The sequence below is a fragment of the Emys orbicularis genome, chromosome 12, assembly GCF_028017835.1.
Source record: "Emys orbicularis isolate rEmyOrb1 chromosome 12, rEmyOrb1.hap1, whole genome shotgun sequence".
Lineage (NCBI taxonomy): Eukaryota > Metazoa > Chordata > Testudines > Emydidae > Emys > Emys orbicularis.
Window position 1 is genome coordinate 900,744 of NC_088694.1, and position 19,760 is coordinate 920,503.

Here is a 19,760-nt window from a genome sequence, read left to right on the forward strand (position 1 = left end):
GTCACCGCAGCCCAAGACCAAATGCAAGTACCATGATCTGTGCAAAACCAAAGTTAAAAAACGAGCGTTTATTTATACAGTAACTGTGGGTTCCACCTGCAGAATTAATTTAAAAACAGCATATGATACAGAGTCCTGTACAGAGCAGTCAGAGGACAGTTCCAGAGAGCAGACAGGGACAGACAGACAAAGAGCTGCGGCTTGGACAGGCATCAGGTCTCCTGGCTCTTCGCCTGCTTTGCGTACGTTTCCTGCAGGTATTTCTTAAAGGCTGGGGAGGGAGGGGAGAGCTGTTGGAGAGGGGCAGACTCTGCAGAGGAGCACAGGGGGTTCACCCTGGGCTCTCTCCACTCAGGCTATTCCAGCTCCTGCAGCTGGCGAGAGGAAGTCACCCTGGGACAGGCTAGGAAGGAAGACACCCTCCCCTCTACTGGGCCAGAGCTCAGCAACAAAGCCAGGCCGAGTGAGTGCCCAAGTCCCAGGCCCCCCAATCAGGTACCGTCCCTGGGGAGGGGGATTGTTACCCAAACAGGTCTGAAGGCAGCTGTCCTCCTCTCCATGCCCAGGCGCTGGAGGGCAGCTGTAACCCTGCGCTGGGCCTGTAGGCAGCTCAGCCAGGAGTAACCCAGAACCACGGTGCCTAATGGACCCCAACGGAAGACACTCACCTGCTTGGTTCTTCCAGAGTTCGGCCGCATGTGTGTTCAGGGGGCTCTCAACATTCGGCTCTGAGGATTGGGAGACGCGAGGGGAGGGGGGTCAGTGTGAGGACAGAGGAGGCTTCCTGTTTCTTACACAGCAACGCGCTCACCCCACTCCATAAGAACGGCCCTACTGGGTCAGACCAAGGGTCCATCTAGCCCAGTATCCTGTCTTCCGACAGTGGCCAATGCCAGGTGCCCCAGAGGGAATGAACAGAACAGGTAATCACCAAGTGATCCATCCCGTCGCCCATTCCCAGCTTCTGGCAAACAGAGGCTAGGGACACCATCCCTGCCCATCCTGGCTAATAGCCATTGATGGACCTACCCTCCGTGAATTTATCTAGTTCTTTTTTGAACCCTGTTATAGTCTTGGCCTTCACAACATCCTCTGGCAAGGAGTTCCACAGGTTGACTGTGTGTTGTGTGAAGAAATACTTCCTTTTATTTGTTTTAAACCTGCTGCCTATTTATTTCATTTGGTGACCCTTAGTTCTTGTGTTATGAGAAGTAGTAAACAACACTTCCTTATCTTTCTCTACACCAGTCATGATTTTATAGACCTCAATCAGATCTCCCTTTAGCCGTCTCTTTTCCAAGCTGAAAAGTGCTAGTCTTATTAATCTCTCCTCATATGGAAACCCTTCCACACCCCTAATCATTTTTGTTGCCTTTTTCTGAACCTTTTCCAATTCCAATACATCTTTTAAAGATGGGGCGACCACATCTGCACACAATATTCAAGAAGTGGGCAAACCATGATTTATATAGAGGCAACATGATATTTTCTGTCCTATTATCTATCCCTTTCTTGATCATTCCCAGCATTCTGTTCGCTTTTTTGACTGACATTGCACATTGAGTGGATGTTTTCAGAGAACTATCCATAATGACTCCAAGATCTCTTTCTTGAGTGGTATCAGCTAAGTTAGACCCCATCATTTTATACATATAGTTGGGATTATGTTTTCCAATGTGCATTACTTTGCATTTATCAACATTAAACTTCATCTGCCATTTTGTTGCCCAGTCACCCAGTTTTGAGAGATCCTTTTGTAGCTCTTTGCAGTCTGCCTGGGTTTTAACTATCTTTAGTAATTTTGTATCATCTGCAAATTTTGCCACCTCACTGTTTACCCCTTTTTCCAGATCATTTATGATTATGTTGAATAGGACTGGGCCCAGTACAGACCACTGGGGGACACCACTATTTACCTCTCTCCATTCTGAAAACTGACCATTTATACTTACCCTTTGTTTTCCTATCTTTTAAACAGTTACCAATCCATGAGAGGACCATCCCTCTTATCCCATGGCAGCTTACTTTGCCTAAGACCCTTTGAGGGACCTTGTCAAAGGCTTTCTGAACATCTAAGTACACTATATCCACTGGATCCCCTTGGTCCACATGCTTGTTGACCCCCTCAAAGAATTCTAGTAGATTGGTGAGGCATGATTTCCCTTTACTAAAACCATGTTGACTCTTCCTCAACAAATTAGGTTCATCTATATGTCTGACAATATTGTTCTTTATTATAGTTTCAACCAGTTTGCCCGGTACTGAAGTCAGGCTTACAGGCCTGTAATTGCTGGGAACACCTCTAGAACCCTTTTTTAAAAAATGGTGTCACATTAGCTGTCTGCCAGTCATCTGGTACAGAAGCTGATTTAAATGATAGGTTACAGACTATAGTTAATAGTTCTGCAATTTCACATTTGAGTTCCTTCAGAACTCTTGGGTGAATACCATCTGGTCCTGGTGACTTATTACTATTTAATTTATCAATTTGTTCCAAAACCTCCTCTAATGAAACCTCAGTCTGGGACAGTTCCTCAGATCTGTCACCTAAAAAGAATGGCTCAGGTTTGGGAATCTCCCTCACATCCTCAGCCATGAAGACTGATGCAAAGAATTAATTTAGTTTCTCCGCAATGTCCTCATCTCCTTGAGTGCTCCTTTGGCACTTCCATCATCCACTGGCCCCACTGGTTGTTTAGCGTCTGGTCACATGCTCCCCGCCACGATGCCTTCCTCCCCTGGCTCACACCCCAGCCTGATCGCTGTCCGCTGTAGCAGTCATTCTATTTGTATCATGGTAGCACCTAGGAACCCCAGGCACGGACAAAGCCGCAATCGTACCAGGCCTTGTACAAACCTAACAAAAGCTCCGTCCCTGCCCTAGAGAGCTGCCGTGAGGGTCCCAGTATCAGAGGAGACAGCAGATGGAGGAGCACAAGGAAATGATGAAGCAATACTGGTCAGCGTGATGGGCTGTGGGCTGATCACTGTGCACACTTGAAGACAAGAGCATGCTTTGGGCAAGCAAGGGGAGTGGGAGGAGGCTGGGATGGGAAAGGGGGAGCCCAGGAACTCAGAGCCGCAGGACACCGCGGGGCGATCCCCAGGCAGCCTCACCTCCCAGCAGGCTCTGAATGGACAGCAGGATCGTCCGGACGTCGTAGAGCGCCGACCACTTGTCCTTGAGGATGTCCAGGCAGATGTTGCCCTGCGTGTCCACGTTGGGGTGATAGCAGGGGGTGAGGAACTTGACGGTGGGGGCATTGTAGGGATACCCGTCAGGGAACTCCAGGGAAAGCTTATACCTCAGCTCCTCGTACACCTGGGGGAGGCAGGCAGGCAGGAAGTAGCGAGTTAGCCTGACGGACCCAGGCCCCTCCGTGCCCCCCTGCACACCAGAGCGGCGGGCTCACCCGTCCACCCCCAGCCCAGCTCGGCCCCTCGCTCACCGTCCCAGCGGCGCCGTCGATGGTCCCGATCCAGCGGAAGAGATTGTCCGACTCGGGGAAGGCGGAGATCCCTTTGTCGCCGGCCATCTGAGCGGGGACGGGACACGGGTTAGGAGCGAGCGCCCGGCCCACCCCCCGCCGCAGCCCCCCAGGGCGGGCCTGGGGCCAACCCGCCCCGCGGGCCCCGGCCGAGACCCGCGCCGGCCCAGCCGCAGCGAGGGCCCCAGGGAGCATCCCCCGGCCCGGCCCCGCCCCGCCCCAGCGCCCCGACTCACCATCAGCGCCATCAGCTCCTGCTGCAGCCTGCGGGGCAGAGGAGGCAGGGTCAGTGGGGCGCGGCCCGCAGCTCCCCGGCCCGCCCGGCCCCGGCCCAGACCCGCCGGTCCCCGGACCCGCAGCTCCCCGGCCGGCCCGGCCCGCCCGGACCCTCCCGCCCACCGGTCCCCGGCCCGCCCGGACCCGGACCAGACGCGCCGGTCCCCGGACCCGCAGCTCCCCGGACCCTCCCGCCCGCCGGTCCCGGCCCCGGCCCCGGCCCGCTCGCTCACCGCTTCCCCACGGAGCCGCGGGCCGCGCTGCTGCCGGGCTCGGCCCCCTTGCGGGCGGCGCTGGGCCGGGCGGCGGGGTCCGCGTTCTGCGAGGCCATAGCAGCGCTACTTAGCCCCGCCCGCGCTCCCGCGGCCGCTCGCTCCCGCTCCGGCGTTTGAAACGGACCTCCGCCTCCTCAGCCAATCAGCGGCCCGCTTTGTTTCGATCCAGCCAATCGCGACTCGACGGGGACGGGGTTGCCCAGGCAACCGGCCTCCGGCTCCATCGACCTCAGGATTGGCCCGGTGGAGCGTCAATTACCCGGGATTGGCTGTGAGTAGTGAGGCAAACGGCTGTGGCCGAAGCCGAGAAGGGCGGGGCAGGGCCCTTAAAGGGCCAGTAACCAGCAGTTCCAGCGGGGGGCAGCCCCAGCCTAGGGATACGGTGACCAGACAAAAACAACAAGGAGTCTGGTGGCACCTTAAAGACTAACAGATTTATTGGGGCATAAGCTTTCGTGGGTAAAAACCTCACTTCTTCAGATGCATAGAGTGAAAGTTACAGATGCAGGCATTATATACTGACAGTAAAGCTTATGCCCCAATAAATCTGTTAGTCTTTAAGGTGCCACCAGACTCCTTGTTGTTTTTGTAGGTACAGACTAACACGGCTACCCCCTGATACTTGGTGAGCAGACAGCAATTGGGACGGGCTGGGGGGGTAATAGGAGCCTATATAAGAAAAAGCCCCAAATGTTGGGACTGGCCCTATAAAATCAGGACAGCTGGTCACCCTACCTAGGGACCAGGGCGGATGGGCCCGGCCGCTGGGAGAGGGTCAGGCCAGCCCAGGGCTCCGCATTGCAGAGCCAGCCTGCACCAACCGGCCTAGGCAGCTGCACAGGCCTTTGCACCCACAGCCTCCCCCGCCCTGTGCAGCCAGCCCAGCCCTGGGGAACACACACGTGTAACAAGCAGAACACCACGTGCTGCGTGCCAGTGAGCCTGGACTCTGCGGCACAAGCAGCTTGTTTTCCAGTGCAGCCCTTGAGTTCTCTATTCGGTAGCAAGCTCCACGAGGCAGAGACCCCCCATGCTGCCTGGGCAGGGACTAGGGTGACCAGACAGCAAATGTGAAAAATGGGGACAGGGGGTGGCGGGTAATAGGAGCCTATATAAGAAAAAGACCCAAAAATCGGGACTGTCCCTATAAAATCAGAACATGTGGTGACCCTACCAGGGACCTGCAGGAGAGCTCGGTGTAGCTGAAAGCTTGTCTCTCTCCCCTCCAACAAAAGACGTAACTTCACCCAGCTTGGCTCTGTGGAGCAACGTGCAGGTTGGGGTGCTGGATAAGTCATCACTTCTGTCTGTAAAATCACAACTCCACAGAGGGGAGCCAGCTCAGCACAAACAGGAAGCAGGCCCCAGCTTTAATGATAGCAGCAGATGGATGCCAGCAGGCTGGCTGTGGCCAAAGCACTGAGGAATATGGCAGCACAGGAATTCAAACTCTAGACCCCCTGCTATATCAGCAATGGGGGCACTATTAAAGAACCTTCTCCATAAGGAGGCAGGAGTAGCAGCTCGAATGTCCTCTTTCCCAGCTCCTGGCCTCAAGAAGTGGGAGAAACTCTCACTCCTTCCCTCATTAGCTCTGTATAAGGAACAGCTCCATATCACTCTTTCCCAATACAGCTATTTCCCCCCATGGTAACTGCCTTTGCATGGGCACAGCAGGTTCTGACAGCAGCATTTATTACAAATCGGTTTGTACACAGAGGATCTGAAACAGGAAGTTCACACAAATAGAAAAGTGCAGCTCTGAAGAGAAGCAGGAAGCAGCCAGTGACTTTGTTTACTGCCAGCCACCACTGACTAAGGGGAATGGCCCAAACAGCTCTCAGGAGGTTTAATCACAGCTCTGCACTGCTGTTCCCTGTGGGCAGCATTCTGGTACCTGGGCCAACAAAAGCACAAGCCCCAACATGTCCAGTGAAACACAAAGGAAGGAAAGATAGGGAAACTCCTGTGAGAGTTCATGTTGTGACAGGCTGTGACTGGGCGCCACTTGGCAGGGAGGGTGAGGTTTCTTATGTTTCATGGGTTCCCTCTGGAGGCTGTGGGTCCCCTTCATGGCGAAGTGTCTCCATATATTTCTGCATCTTTTCAGTCATCCATGCAGGTGGGATAAAAGGTTTTAGTTCCTCCAGCTTCAAATCAAGAGAGCCCCTGGTGAGCAAGTGGGAGACCGGAGTGAGCATGTGGGGAGGGACACAGACACTGTCTGGTCACAGTTTCAGGAAAGCTCAGCACCCACTACTGAGGTAAGATTGTCCAGAGAGCAGGGCTCCCATGAGAAGTCTGATTTTCAGGAAAGTGCAGCATGGTGGGCGCACACTGGGTGCTGAGAAGTCTCATCCCAGTCGTGGGTGCTGAGCACAAGATCGTGCTGAGATCATCGGTAGAGCACAATACTAGGCAGGACCCACTCTGCTTCCTGACCTTGCTCGCTCTCTTGCGCCCTGTGGGCATGACGACTCCCCCATTCCCTCCCCCAGTCATTTCTTGTTTTATAAGGGGAGAGGGCAGGGATTTCAGCACAGATGAAGTCTTGGTTCCTTGCCTCACCTGTAATCATCACTGGCAGCCAGATCCTGAATATCCTCCTCTATGAGGAGGTACGCCTGCAGCAATTGGGAAACAAGAGATGGTTAGGAGCCATTCTGGTTGAACATACACAGGCTAAGAAGATTTTCCACTTGGCTACTCAGAAATGAGATCTGCGGGCATGAAGTAGCGGCGCTAGCTCTGTAAATAGCACCCATCCCCCAATACCTCAAAGAAACCAGGTCAGGTGTGAGCAGAATTGCTCCTGAGAGTCCAGGGGAAGTGGTTTTCTGTATCTCACGGTTCCACCTTGCTCACTCTTACAAACCCTCATCATCACAACAGTCGCATCAAAGCTGATGACTTCCTAGGCTGAAGCAACAGCTGCCAAATCTCAGCCCCAAGTGACGAGGTGCAGAGAGCGGCCTGCCAGACGGTGCTCTGAAGGAGCTGCAGTATGGACGAGCCCATCAGCAAACCCCGGGCCCCTGGAATCCGTTGCTTACTGCACTAGGTTCTGCTTATTTGCACACTGAATTCTGAACCAGTTTACTTTACGATTCTCTCCCCGTCCCCATCAAGATCCCAGGCTGTGGCAGGAGCCAGGCCTGGCCACACTCACCATCTTGCCCCCTGTGGCCCTCATGTGCTGCTGTTCTGCCAGCCAGTGCTTGTCTTGAGGATCAGCCGCATACTGCAACAGAGCAGCAAGGTGAGAACACCACAAGCAACATACCAACATCTGTAGCCACCATCATGGGGCAACTTCTGGGTGTGGACTCAGAGCCCAGGCCCAGTCCTTCTCTGTGGAAACCCAGGGGGTAACCCCATGTCTCCCAGTAAGAGATCTTCTATGAATGAGGACTCAGTCCCATCCTGCTTACTCCTCAAAGCAAAGCCTCCTGTGCCAGGCAAATTCATCACCCCACAGGAAGCAAGTCTAGTGTATTACATTAGCTTTAATACCATTTTTAAATCTATTGTGAGGTAACATCCCTGCCCCAGGAGACGACAAGCAACGTCAGCAGGGTGTGAGAGGGGATAGAACATACAAGCACAAGTATATATTCCCCACCCCCGTCACAAGCAAGTTCTGAGCAACCCCCAAAAAAGGAAGCATTGTGCTGAGGTTTCTGACCTTAAAGAGATGGGGGTGTTTGATGTAGAGTCGCCCTCTGGTTCCTCCCATTCCAAGAGCCCTGAAACAGGAACATGGTGGGGGAAGGGGGGTTAGGCCTGTGCACAGGGGCAGCTGAAGTGTGATGTATGGAGGCTTCCTTCCGTCCCCAGAGCCCGTGCCCTTCCCACTCTGCTTCAGAGTGCAGAGATATTTAACTAGTGAGAGGAGAACCATGGGCTCCAGCCCCAGAGACAGTGCCGCTGCCCCCTTCTTCCCCTCACCCAGAACCACGGGGCACAGAGCCAGCACCCCACAGGGCGATTCCTTACTTGTTTGCTCGAGATCCCAGCACAAAGGTTGTGGACTCAGTCAGCCGGGCTGGATCCCACTACAGAGCGATTGGGAAAGGGGCAGAGATTAGAAACCCAACAGATCCAGATCCAGCACCCCCCCTTTGAGCCTCAGATTTCTGTGGCAAACTCTTGCAGGGGCCCCAGTGGCTCTGGTGGGGCTGACAAGCTGCAGGCTCGTGGGCTCCATGGAGGGGAAAATACGCCTCATACCTTGACTGATCAAATAGGCAGTGGAGTTTCTCTGGCCTTCCCAGCAGAACGTGCTGCCCTGGGACAGATCATCCATAACCAGGAGGAGTCTATGTCCTCCAAGCTGCTGGGCTGCACCGGGGAGTGGGTATGGAGGCAGGAGATGAGGGCCTCCACCCAACCCATTGCTCTCCCCCCTTTGTCATTGCAGGGAGGTGGCAGAGCTGGGTAAAGCCTGGCCTAGAATCAGCCTCTGTTCCTGTGGGTGGCAGGACGATCACTGCCAGAGGCAATGGGGAGAAGGGAGGCTGCGTGGAGCACTACTGAGCCAAGCCCAGCGAAAGGCAGCCAGCTGCACACTGTACCTTCGGTCCCTCCCGGCGCACTGGCTCACAGGATTTGAGCTTCCACCTGACGGGGAAAGAACACCGAAGAGGCCTGAATTCCCAGAGGGCTCATGCCAAGAAGCCACAAAAGAATTTAAATCAACACTGGATAAAAAGCACTAGGAAAGGGCCTGCCAGGAGCAGACCCTGTGGGGAGGGCTGGTCAGCTTGCCAGCCCTAGATTTTACTAATCCAAGCTGCCTACAGCCTAAAACGATTCTGCTCTCCTGATCGGGACATACATCCCCTCCCCCTCTCCAGACAGACAGAGCACCCCTGAATATCCCTCCGCCCCCACACACCCATTTCTCTGGTGCTGGATCCTCTTCCGCATCAACCCCTCCTCTGAGTCCCACAAGACTCACGGCCCTCTGCTCTCTTGTATCTCCCCTGGCTCCTCTGATCCCTGCCTTGAACCTTACCCTGACTATACTCAGCCACACATATTTCAGGCCCTTCCGTGACCCTCCCCCGGCCTCACTGACCAGGCTCATTTAGCTGAAGAACAGCTGTGCAGGTCTCACACACAGAAATGCTTCTCTTGGCCAGGAGGCGCCCCCAAGTTGAGCTCCAGACACTCCTCTTCCTTCTTGACTCAGACCTTCCATTTCCCTCCAGAGGCCCTACCCTGAATGCCACGCTTGGCCATGAGTTTTCCTCTACATCCCCCATGGCTGCAAATCTGTCCTTGCCACCTGCGTGGCTCACTGCCCCTATGTGCAGCTGCCTTGACTTGGCCCAAATCCTACACAGGTCTCCATCTTCTCAGCAGATCTTCGTCACCTCGGTTACTGCAATTTCCTTCTCTATGGCTTCTGAGTCCCTGCCCTCCTGTCTCCAGCACATGCACTATGCTTCTGCCTTCTCACTGGCAGGGAGTGGGGCCACAGCACTCCCATCTAAGGTTCCTCATTCGTTTGTTTGACCTTGCATTTAAACCCCTTCGAAGCCAGGCTCCAGCCGACCACGTGTGTCTTCACTCCCCTCGCCTGAGCCTCCTGTTTGCCCATATGCACAATCTCACCACAGCCAAAAACCTTCTGCCCTGCAGCTCTCGTTTTTGGAACTGCCTCCCTGTAGGGCTTGGACTCAGAGAGAGGACGAGTCAACCTCAGCTGAAAGCATCTTGCCCACTTGGCAATCCATTTGTGAGAAACACACCAGGAGAAAGATAGCTGGGCTGCCCTACCCTTCCTCAGCCAGCCTTGTGTCTCCCCTTTTATCTCCACACTTACGTGGCCCCACCTGAGGCTCCACGATCATTCAGCAGGCTCTGCCCTGGAGGTCGCCCCTTCCTCTGCAAGAGAGAAATCCCTCATTTGCTCACTCACCCAGCACTCACCTGAGAAGCACACGTGCATTCCCTGCTGGGAAAGCGGCTCTCCCAACCACATGATGAAACTGTTAAGAGCAGCTATAAGAAATGCTGAGACTGGGCAAAAGGAGCCAGCATTGCGGAGTAGAGTGGGGGCCAGAGGCTGCCCTGGGGGCTGCCCCCTTCCTAACCCTCTCTCAGCAATAGGGAGGGAGCAGCCAGTGAGGCCTGCATGAGAAACGAGGGCCAAGCTTCCCCACGAGGCAGTGTGTCGGGGTGGAGTCCTTGCAGGGTCCTTACCTTTTTGGGAACAGGGCTTCCTCGCCGACTCGATTCCTCTTCCATCTGCCGGGCACGCTGGCAAAGAAATTAGTGATGGAATGAACACAGCCCTTCTCCCTCTCCAATCTCTCTCATGGAAGCACTCTAGCCACCCAGACAACTACCCTCTTCTCCGTTGCACCTAGAAATGCGTGCCACTCAAGCCGGCGGAGCCACCCCAGCCTGATCCGTAGAGATGGGCACATGGGGTTCTACCTGCCCAAGGCAGAGACCAGGTCTGGGCCCCTCACTGCTCTGTCCAAGTCCTCTCCTCTCCCAGCCTTCCCTCTCCCCAATTCCATTTCCTCATCAGAAGGACTGACAGAGAGGCAAGAAATCCACGTACACAGAGGTCTCCTCTGTAGCCAGGTGGCTTTACAAAGGACAGACTGGCTAGGAGATCCCTGCTCCACCCCCTTACAGGTTCTGGTTCCATTTCTTGATCATCACTATCAGCAGATAAGAATCGAATACTGCTATGGGCCTCTCCTAGCTTCTGCCAAGCCACTGCTAGAGAAAAAGCAATTAGAAGCCCAACCCCAGACTCCCAGCCCAGGGCCCTGAAGTTCAGCCCTGTGATAGCAGTTCTACCTTTGGCACTGACTGTTCGTGGATCAGTCTGGGTATCACCTTCTTGCCATCAGAGAACAGCAGCTTAGCCTGTGGGGAGAGAGGGAAGGGTGATCTGCCTCCAGGAAGCTGCTGTACTTCAGGGCCCCAAGAGGACCAGGAAGGAGGCTAGCTGTGGGACAGGTTCTCTCCCCAAGAGGCATTCACAGATTAATTTGATTCCTGTAACAGCTTTTACACGTGGCGTATCTGGCTCAGATCACTGGACTAACATGAACGCAGAGTCACAAAGGCCAGAAGGGACCTGGCTGATCATCTAGTTTGACACTGCCCCGACCCCCCAAATAACACAGGCCAGAGAACTTCCCTGAATTAATTCCTGTTTGAACTGGAGCAGATCTTCCAGAAAAACATACACGTATGATTTAAAAATGTCTAGTGATGGAGAATCCACCATGACACTTGGTACATTGTCACAATAGTGAATTACTCTCGCTGTTAATAATTTGCACCCTATTTCCAGTCTGAATTTGTCTTGCTTCAACTTCCAGCCATTGGATTGTGTTAGACTTTCATCTGCTAGACCAGAGGTGGGCAAACTATGGTCCGCGGGACCCTCCTGCCCGGCCCCTGAGCTCCTGGCCCGGGAGGCTAGCCCCTGGCCCCTCCCCTGCTCTTCCCCCTCCCCCGCAGCCTCAGCGCGCTGGGCCACCGGCGCAATGCTCTGGGCAGCGGGGTTGCAAGCTCCTGGGGCAGCGCAGCTGTAGAGCCCAGCCCATCCCGGTGCTCTGTGCTGCGCGGTGGAGTGGCTGGCTCCAGCCAGGTGGCGTGGTTGTAGCGCTGCCAGCCACCGGTGCTCCAGGCAGCACGGTAAGGAGGCAGGGAGCAGGTGGGGTTGGATAGAGGGCAGGGGAGTTTGGGGTGGGGGTCAGGGGTGTGGATAGGGGTCGAGGCAGTCAGAGGGCGGGGGGGGAGGGTTGAATGGGGCAGGAGTCCTGAGGGGGGCTGTTAGGGGGCAAAAAGCAGGGGGGTGGATAGGGGGCAGGGGGCAGGCCACGCCTGGCTGTTTGGGGAGGCACAGCCTCCCCTAACCGGCCCTCCATACAATTTCCGAAACCCGATGCGGCCCTCAGGCCAAAAAGTTTGCCCACCCCTGTGCTAGTCTGAAGAGTCCCCATCAAATTTCTGTGCCCCAGTTGAGTACTTATACACTGGTTTCAAGTCACCCCGTAACCTTCTCTTTAAGCTAAATAAATTGAGCTCCTTGTAGGCAGGTTTTCCAATCCCTTAATCATTCCCATAGTTCAAACTCTGGCTGAGGAAAGGCAAAGCTGATCATTCACTAGGAGTTTGTAGCTCCTCTCTATTAATGAGCAGAAAATTGTGAAATCCAATTAAGATTTATTTACTTCAATTTAAGATCGGAGAGACGCCTCTCCCGGAATGTAGGTGCCCCAACAGATAATTAGTATTATAACCAAACACCAGCAGCATTAGAATAATCTTGCAGACAGGAGCTCAGCCAGTTAGCCACCTACACAATGGGCTCCTCCCTGCCACTTCCTCATTCTGAGCCGCAAAACCTCAGCCCCTCCAAACCTGCATCAAACAGAGGACTGGGCACTGTGCCCAGGTCACCACATTTGGGTATTTCAGACCAGGAAGAGCAAGTTCCAGAGTCCTGGGGCCCTCACAGAGGAGTGCCCTGCCAGCCACCCTCTCTGTTCTACAACTAAGGGATCCAATTTGAGTGCCTCTCCAACAGAGGCAGTGGAGGCCTGGCCCAGGGAGAGAGGTGTTGATCCCTGAGGTAAGGCCAGTCCCAGGCTATTTAGGGCTGCAGAAACCAATGGGCAGCCAGTGCCGATCTTGGCGCATGGGGTCATGTGCTCCCAGAGAAGTGCCCCGCTCAGTAAGCGAGTGCTGCGTTCTGCACCAGCGCCAGACTCTGGCTGGCCGTAAGGGGCAGCCCCATGCAGAGCACACGGCAATAGTCTGACCTTCAGGTGCCCCAGGCCTGGAGAACAGTGTCACGGTTAGGACGTGAAAGGGAAGGTCCCAACCTCCAGGCCAGGCACGGCTGATGTAAGGCTGACTGGGTTACAGCGGTGATGGGATCATCCCAATGCTGCTGGGGGCCTAGAATCACCCCTGAAATTCCTTGTTGGTTGGCTTTGCATCAGCCAGACTTGGACAGAACTAGGGAAAGGGGTGGGAGAGGAGAAGCAGCTCAGAGCTGGCTCCATACCCCTGGCTCCTCATCCAGGTCATGCTTAGGAGGCCAACATCACCACAGTGTGCATGAGCTGGAGAAGAGCATGCAGTTCCTTCCACCAGAGCCCTCTGCTGGCTGATCCATACAACCAGCTCTCCCTAGGTCAGGGATACTCAGACCTCAGTGGTTCAGGAGCCAAATTAGCGATCAACGTTAGCCAAAAGAGCCACAGGAGCGTGAATTAATTGTTTCATTTACTGTATAATTCTCAGAGCAAAATGACTGACCATGTATTATTATTTTATTAACTACAACTGCTTAATATCACAGTAAAAGTACCCTGATTGGTTAATAATTAAATCACACACGTCTTAATATCATGTAATGCAAAGAGCTGCAGGAGACGCATTAAGGAGCTACTGGTGGCTGGCGAGCCGCAATCTGAGTATCACTGACCTAGATACAAAGGCGTGTTAGCAAGGACATTTTGTACTGTGAGGTTTTGGGCACCCAGCCTGTGATGCTCTGTATCCTCAGGAGATTGTGGGGCAGATATTTCCATCCCTGGGTTCTTTCTTACAAGGCTACTCCCAGAGGGCGGTGACCCCAGCTGCGTGTGGCAATGGCACATCCCTACCTGTTCTAGGCAGCTCCGACATGTTTCCTGGATGAGCTGCTCTGGGTCCACCTCCTCCCCGACGTTCTCTCTCACGTTAACTGCTGCCTTCTGGAAAAACTGGAAAGGGGCCCAAGAGACGGTTAGAATGACGCTGGCTGCTCTAACCTCTTTCCACAGGGGGCTGCCTCCTTGGGACTAGGCTCTCATCTGCACAGACAAAGTCAGGGGCTGGTGACTCCAGGAGCCACCTCTGCTCATGCTACAACCAAATACCATATGGTCATCAGGGTCAGCACTGAGCACAAGGGATGCAATCCCATTAGGAAGTTCCGTGCCCCTTGGTAGCAGACTCCATCCTCTCTGGTCACTCGCTGTTGTCCAGCAGAACTCATTTTTAAAGTTTCATCTTACCTGTGTGCATTTCGACTCCTCCAGAAGGGACTGGGAGCCCTCTGAGTGTGACCCTTTCAGGATTAGACTGAGCAGCCCTCACCTGCCCTTCTTACCCAGTTCACAAGGTTGTGTTGTGTATGTAAAGAGGGCTACAGGGCTGGGGTTTCACTGGGTCAGTGCCTAACAGCACAGGCTGGAGGTAGAAGGCTGATGTCCACCCAAGAGATTTCCCTTTTCTAATGAGCTTTTACCTTCATGTATTTATTGAAGACAATCTGGATCTCCTCATTGATACTAGGCTGCAGAACAGCTCGCAGCAAATCCATGGAGACGGCAGGATCTGTAAAGCTGAACACGAGATAAATTACTCCACCCACCCTTACTGCCACACCCAGCTCAGAAAATCCCCATGGCCCAGAATCCCACTCTACAATGCTGTCCCAAATGTTCTCACCCACATGGATGTCCACCAGAGTTTACAGACCTCTACAAAGGACACAACTCTAACAACACAGGCTGCAAGCTTATTTCCACTCCAAACCTAGCAGCAGAATTACCCACTGACTCCAAACCTAGAGCTCCCAACAGAAAAGAAGTGCTGGATACAATACCTCTCTGAATTCATCACTGCTTGAAGCATCAGCTAGAGAGGAGTGTCGTTTGCAAATGATGTAAAAGTATAACTGGGTTCAAAGAAGAACTAGGTAAGTTCCTGGAGAACAGGTCCATCAGTGGCTATTAGCCAAGATGGTCAGGGACCCAGCTTCACACTCTGGATATCCCTAAACCTCTGATTGCCAGAAGCTGGGATTGGATGACGGGGATGGATCACTTGATAATTTCTCTGTTCATTACCTCTGGGGTACCTGGCATCGGCCACTGTTGGAAGCCAGGATAATGGGCTAGATGGACCATTGGTTTGACCCAGTATGACCGTTCTTATGCTCTTTTGAATCTCCACTTCACCAGGATTGCACAGGCTGCTGAGCCAGTGACCTGCGCTACCACTAGACTCTGGGACATCTCACAGTGACCACCACCATTTAGCAATTGTAGAGCATTTCAGTCTTCAAAGAACTTTACGCACATTACTTCCCTGGGTAAAGAGCCCCATTTTACAGACAGAGAAACCAAGACCGAGATCAGAAAAATGCCTTGCTCAGCACCGCACAAGGAGTTAATGGCAGAGCCAGGATTAGAATTTCCGAGTTCCTATACACTGTGCCTTTGCTCAGTCCGCTAGACCAGGGGTCGGCAACCTTTCAGAAGTGGTGTGCCGAGTCTTCATTTATTCACTCTAATTTAAGGTTTCGCGTGCCAATAATACATGTTAACGTTTTTAGAAGGTCTCATTCTATCAGTCTATAATATATAACTAAACTATTGTTGTATGTAAAGTAAATAAGGTTTTTTAAATGTTTAAGAAGTTTCATTTAAAATTAAATTAAAATGCAGAGCCCCCCGGACCAGTGGCCAGGACCTGGGCAGTGCGAGTGCCACTGAAAATCAGCTCGCGTGCCGCCTTCGGCACACATGTCATAGGTTGCCTACCCCTGCTCTAGACAATGTTGCTTCTTCCTGGTATTAAACCCCATTTGCTTGGGTTTAATCCTATTGTTTAGCGGGTCTGGTGGGTGTCAGAGGAGGTTCTTTTGAACTGCCTGAGACAAGCTAATCCCTGAGTGCCTGCACAACTCGGGATGCAGTGACTTCACACGCCAGAGACCCTTCAGGGAGCCCAAGCACCTCCAGCAGCAGCCAGCCTGCCAGGAGTGCACTGTGTCTGGATGCGCAAGGCTGGGCACCTCCTGTCAGCACCCCAAAGTGACGATCCCAGCACTGCGAGCTCTGGGGGCAGCTTGTACCTTGTTGTCATCTGCGAGCGCCGACCCCGCCGCTGCACCTGCCGGTGCTTGATCATGATGTTCCAGGGGCTCTGCAGGGAGGAGGAGCAGAGGGGGGGTTGGAGCGAACCGTGCCCAGAGAGAGGCCCCCCCCCGCCCACCTCAGGGCCCCGGCGGGGGGGGGCACAGATACCTCCCCTAGATCGGGGGGGGGGGCCGCTCTGGGCTGTCAGGCAAATCCTACAGGCCGCCCCGAGAGCAGGGGCCGCCCAGCGCCTGCCCCGCCCGGCCCGGGGCGCCCCGGGCTCTGCCTTACGGCGCCAGCCGGGCGGGAGCGGAGCGGAGCGGGGCCGGGCGGACACGGGCGGCTCCGCCCCGCCGGCTCTCACCGTGCTCACCAGCTGCCCGTCCCCCTCCTCCGGGCCCCCTTCCCCCGGCGGCCCCGGCTGCTGCTCGGGATCCCGGGCGGCCCCCATCCCGGCTCGAGCAGCACCCCGACCCGCCGCACCGGAAGGAGCGGGACTGACCTGACGTCATCACATCTGCGACGCACTCGCCAGTAGGAAGCGCGACGGGCTGCTATGGCAACCGGGCCGCCATCTTGTTGGGGGGCGGGGGCTGAGTCCCAGTCAGTGCTGAGGGGCTCAGGCCATCCCCCATCCAGCGGGGGCAGCGAGCCTGAGGCGCCCCCCGCCCAGTCCGAGCGCGGAAAGGCCAACGCGCCGCTAGTGGCGGGGACAGGGAGCCCGGCTAGGGAAGCGCAGGTGCTGCTCGCCTGCAGGTAGCCCAGGGCAAGGCCCATAGACACCCTGTTAGGACAATCAGTGAGTGATCTATTGCCTGTCGCCCGTTCGTGCGCAGCGTCTGGCAAACAGGCCGGGGACACCCTCCCTGCCAACCTGGCTAGTGGCCATTGATGGACCTACCCTCCAGGAACTGATCCCGGACTTTATTGAACCCTGGCTTGGTCTTGGCCTTGGCCTTCACAACACCCTCTGGCAAGGAGTTCCACAGGCGACTGCGCGTTGTCTGAAGACATACTTCCTCTTGCTTGTTTTAAACCTGCTGCCCATTCATTTCAGTTGGTGACCCCTAGTTCTTGTGTTATGAGAAGGAGTGAACAACACTTCCTTATCTACTTTCTCCACCTTAGTCATGATTTTATAGACCTCTCTCATATCCCCCCTTAGTCGTCTCTTTTCCAAGCTGAAAAGTCCCAGTCTTATTAATTTCTCCTCATACGGCAGCTGTTCCATACCCCTCATCATTTTTGTTGCCCTTTTCTGAACCTTTTCCAATTCCAATACATCTTTTTTGAGATGGGGAGATCACATCTGCACACAGTATTCAAGATGTGGGCGTACCATGGATTTATATAGAGGCAACATGATATTTTCTGTCCTATTATCTTTCCCTTTCTTAATCATTCTCAGCATTCTGTTCGCTTTTTTGACTGCCACTGCACATTCAGTGGATGTTTTCAGAGAACTATCCACAATGACTCCAAGATCTCTTTCTTGAGTGGTAACCCCTAATTTAGACCCCATCATTTTATATGTATAGTTGGGATTATGTTTTCCAATGTGCATTACTTTGCATTTATCAGCACTGAATTTCATCTGCCATTTTGTTGCCCAGTCACCCAGTTTTGTGAGATCCCTTTGTAGCTCTTCGCAGTCTGCTTGGGACTTAACTATCTTGAGTAGTTTTGTATCATCTGCAAATTTTCCCACCTCACTGTTTACTCCTTTTTCCAGATCACTTATGAATATATTGAATAGGACTGCACCCAGTACAGACCCCTCCGGGACACCACTATTTACCTCTCTCCATTCTGAAAACTCACCATTGATTCCTACCCTTTGTTTCCTATCTTTTAACCAGTTACCAATCCATATGTTATGCTGGATTTAGAATAATAGAATATTAGAGACTTCAGGAGGTCATCTAGTCCAATCCCCTGCTCAAAGCAGGACCAACACCAACTAAATCATCCCAGCCAGGGCTTTGTGAAGACGGGCCTTAAAAACCTCTAAGGATGGAGATTCCACCACCTCCCTAGGTAACCCGTTCCAGTGCTTCACCACCCTCCTAGTGAAACAGTGTTTCCTAATATCCAACCTGGACCTCCCCTACTGCAACTCGAGACCATTGCTCCTTGTTCTGTCATCTGCCACCACTGAGAACAGCCGAGCTCCATCCTCTTTGGAACCCCCTCTTCAGGTAGTTGAAGGCTGCTATCAAATCCCCCCTCACTCTTCTGCAGACTAAATAACCCCAGTTCCCTCAGCCTCTCCTCATAAGTCATGTGCCCCATCCCCCTAATCATTTTTGTTGCCCTCCGCTGGACTCTCTCCAATTTATCCACATCCCTTCTGTAGTGGCGGGACCAAAACTGGACGCAGTACTCCATGTGTGGCCTCACCAGTGCCGAATAGAGGGGAATAATCACTTCCCTCGATCTGCTGACAATGCTCCTACTAACTAACTTCTTGTTAACATCTGGAAATGCAGGCAGCCAGGGTGCAGTCTGTGTTACTGTGCCAAGGCCTGTGCCCAGCATGCTGGGCAGCTAATGAGAAGCAGCTGGCTCCACCTCAACCCCTCCGAATGCCCTTTAAACAACACAGATCTTGATTTTCAAATGTATGTGCGGCACTGCCTGTTTTGCATGCGTGTGTGCATGAAAATCCAGGATTTTGCATCAGAATTTGCAGGCACACATTTGGTAGCAGATATTGTAGATCTATCCTGGGACACAAGAAGGATTTTGGACACGGCGTAAGCTGCTGCACTTGGAATCCAGTGCCATTCAAAGATCATCCTTACAGGCTCCCCACAGATCAGTCTGGGGGAAATTTGGCACTTGAAATTTACATAAGATTATTTTTAAATCAAGCAAATTACCAGGGTCTTCTTTCTGTCAACCCAAAAGGGGCTTATAAAGAAGACAACACGAACTGGAGAATGTGTGCTGTGGTTATTTGTCATCTCTCCCACTTCCTGTCTGGTGCTGGTTCCATAAAGCAGCTAGGTGTTAAACTGCCTATAGATTTGCTCAGAGGAGCATGAGAGTATAACCCATACTCAGAGCAGCTGCAGAGACCTTTACAATCATTTACAGTCCTTGAAATATGTATTTGCTAAAGCAGCAAAATACAAATAAATAAACCAAGAGGAGAGAAATGTGGATTGAAACTGCAGTTTAGTGTGCAGATGAAACAAAAATATGTCATGGGCAGTTAATGAAGAGGAAGTCCAGCCCTTAGAACTTGCCTGACTATTTAAATATTTTAAATCTTATACTACATGAAGAAACAGTCTTTCTCCACAAGGTCATTTGTACTAAACCTTTAAAAACTTATGTATATACAAAGAAAAAAACTTAGTTGTCCAAAATTCTGCACAGCTATAACTGCTGAATTTACAAGAACAATGGGATGTTTTGTTTAGTAAAATATTCCCCATTAAGATAGCTTTAAACTTGAAAAATACAAGAAAAATTGTACTATTAATTCCAAATCAGGAATAGAGGGATCTTGTAAAGATTGGATTTGGTATCTAACTCAGTTCACCCTATGGATGTCAGAGGGACCACAATTGTAGACATTAACCCATTTGCTTCATCATATCATCAGTAAATATTTCCCTCATTCCATCTAAAATAAGCTGGAATTTAACTGGGAAAAAAAGTTGTTGCAGCTCCAATCCTCCATTGGGAGCTGGAGCTTGTCATCTCTTCTGCACCTCCCTCACCAACCCAGGAAACATTAGGATCGGATGAACATGAAAGATGTTTCTCTTCTGTTTTGTAATCTGATTTAAAACTTCATCTTGATCAGTTACAAA

The 19,760-nt window shown here is 52.8% G+C and overlaps 2 protein-coding genes across 3 annotated transcripts; both read right to left on the reverse strand.

Annotated features, from left to right (window-relative positions):
* Positions 1 to 212: 212 nt before the first annotated feature.
* UBE2C (ubiquitin conjugating enzyme E2 C) lies at positions 213 to 4,095 on the reverse strand. The gene is made up of 6 exons (XM_065414742.1): positions 3,998 to 4,095; positions 3,725 to 3,752; positions 3,450 to 3,536; positions 3,118 to 3,322; positions 669 to 728; positions 213 to 271 (listed from the first exon to the last, which is right to left on the reverse strand). Exons 1-6 carry the CDS (start codon positions 4,093 to 4,095, stop codon positions 213 to 215), a joined length of 537 nt encoding a protein of 178 aa, XP_065270814.1.
* A 1,626-nt stretch (positions 4,096 to 5,721) lies between these two features.
* DNTTIP1 (deoxynucleotidyltransferase terminal interacting protein 1) lies at positions 5,722 to 16,466 on the reverse strand. Of its 2 annotated transcripts, none has more exons than XM_065414399.1 (13): positions 16,439 to 16,466; positions 15,933 to 16,003; positions 14,319 to 14,415; positions 13,693 to 13,791; positions 10,862 to 10,930; positions 10,250 to 10,306; positions 9,870 to 9,931; positions 8,614 to 8,659; positions 8,036 to 8,094; positions 7,725 to 7,785; positions 7,209 to 7,280; positions 6,608 to 6,663; positions 5,722 to 6,208 (listed from the first exon to the last, which is right to left on the reverse strand). In XM_065414399.1, the coding sequence occupies exons 2-13, from the start codon at positions 15,986 to 15,988 to the stop codon at positions 6,070 to 6,072; spliced, it is 873 nt and encodes a 290-aa protein (XP_065270471.1). In that variant the 5' UTR covers positions 15,989 to 16,003; positions 16,439 to 16,466; the 3' UTR covers positions 5,722 to 6,069. The 2 variants fall into 2 exon arrangements, with proteins under 2 accessions (XP_065270471.1, XP_065270470.1); XM_065414398.1 differs by lacking the exon at positions 16,439 to 16,466 and adding an exon at positions 16,310 to 16,387.
* Positions 16,467 to 19,760: the final 3,294 nt, after the last annotated feature.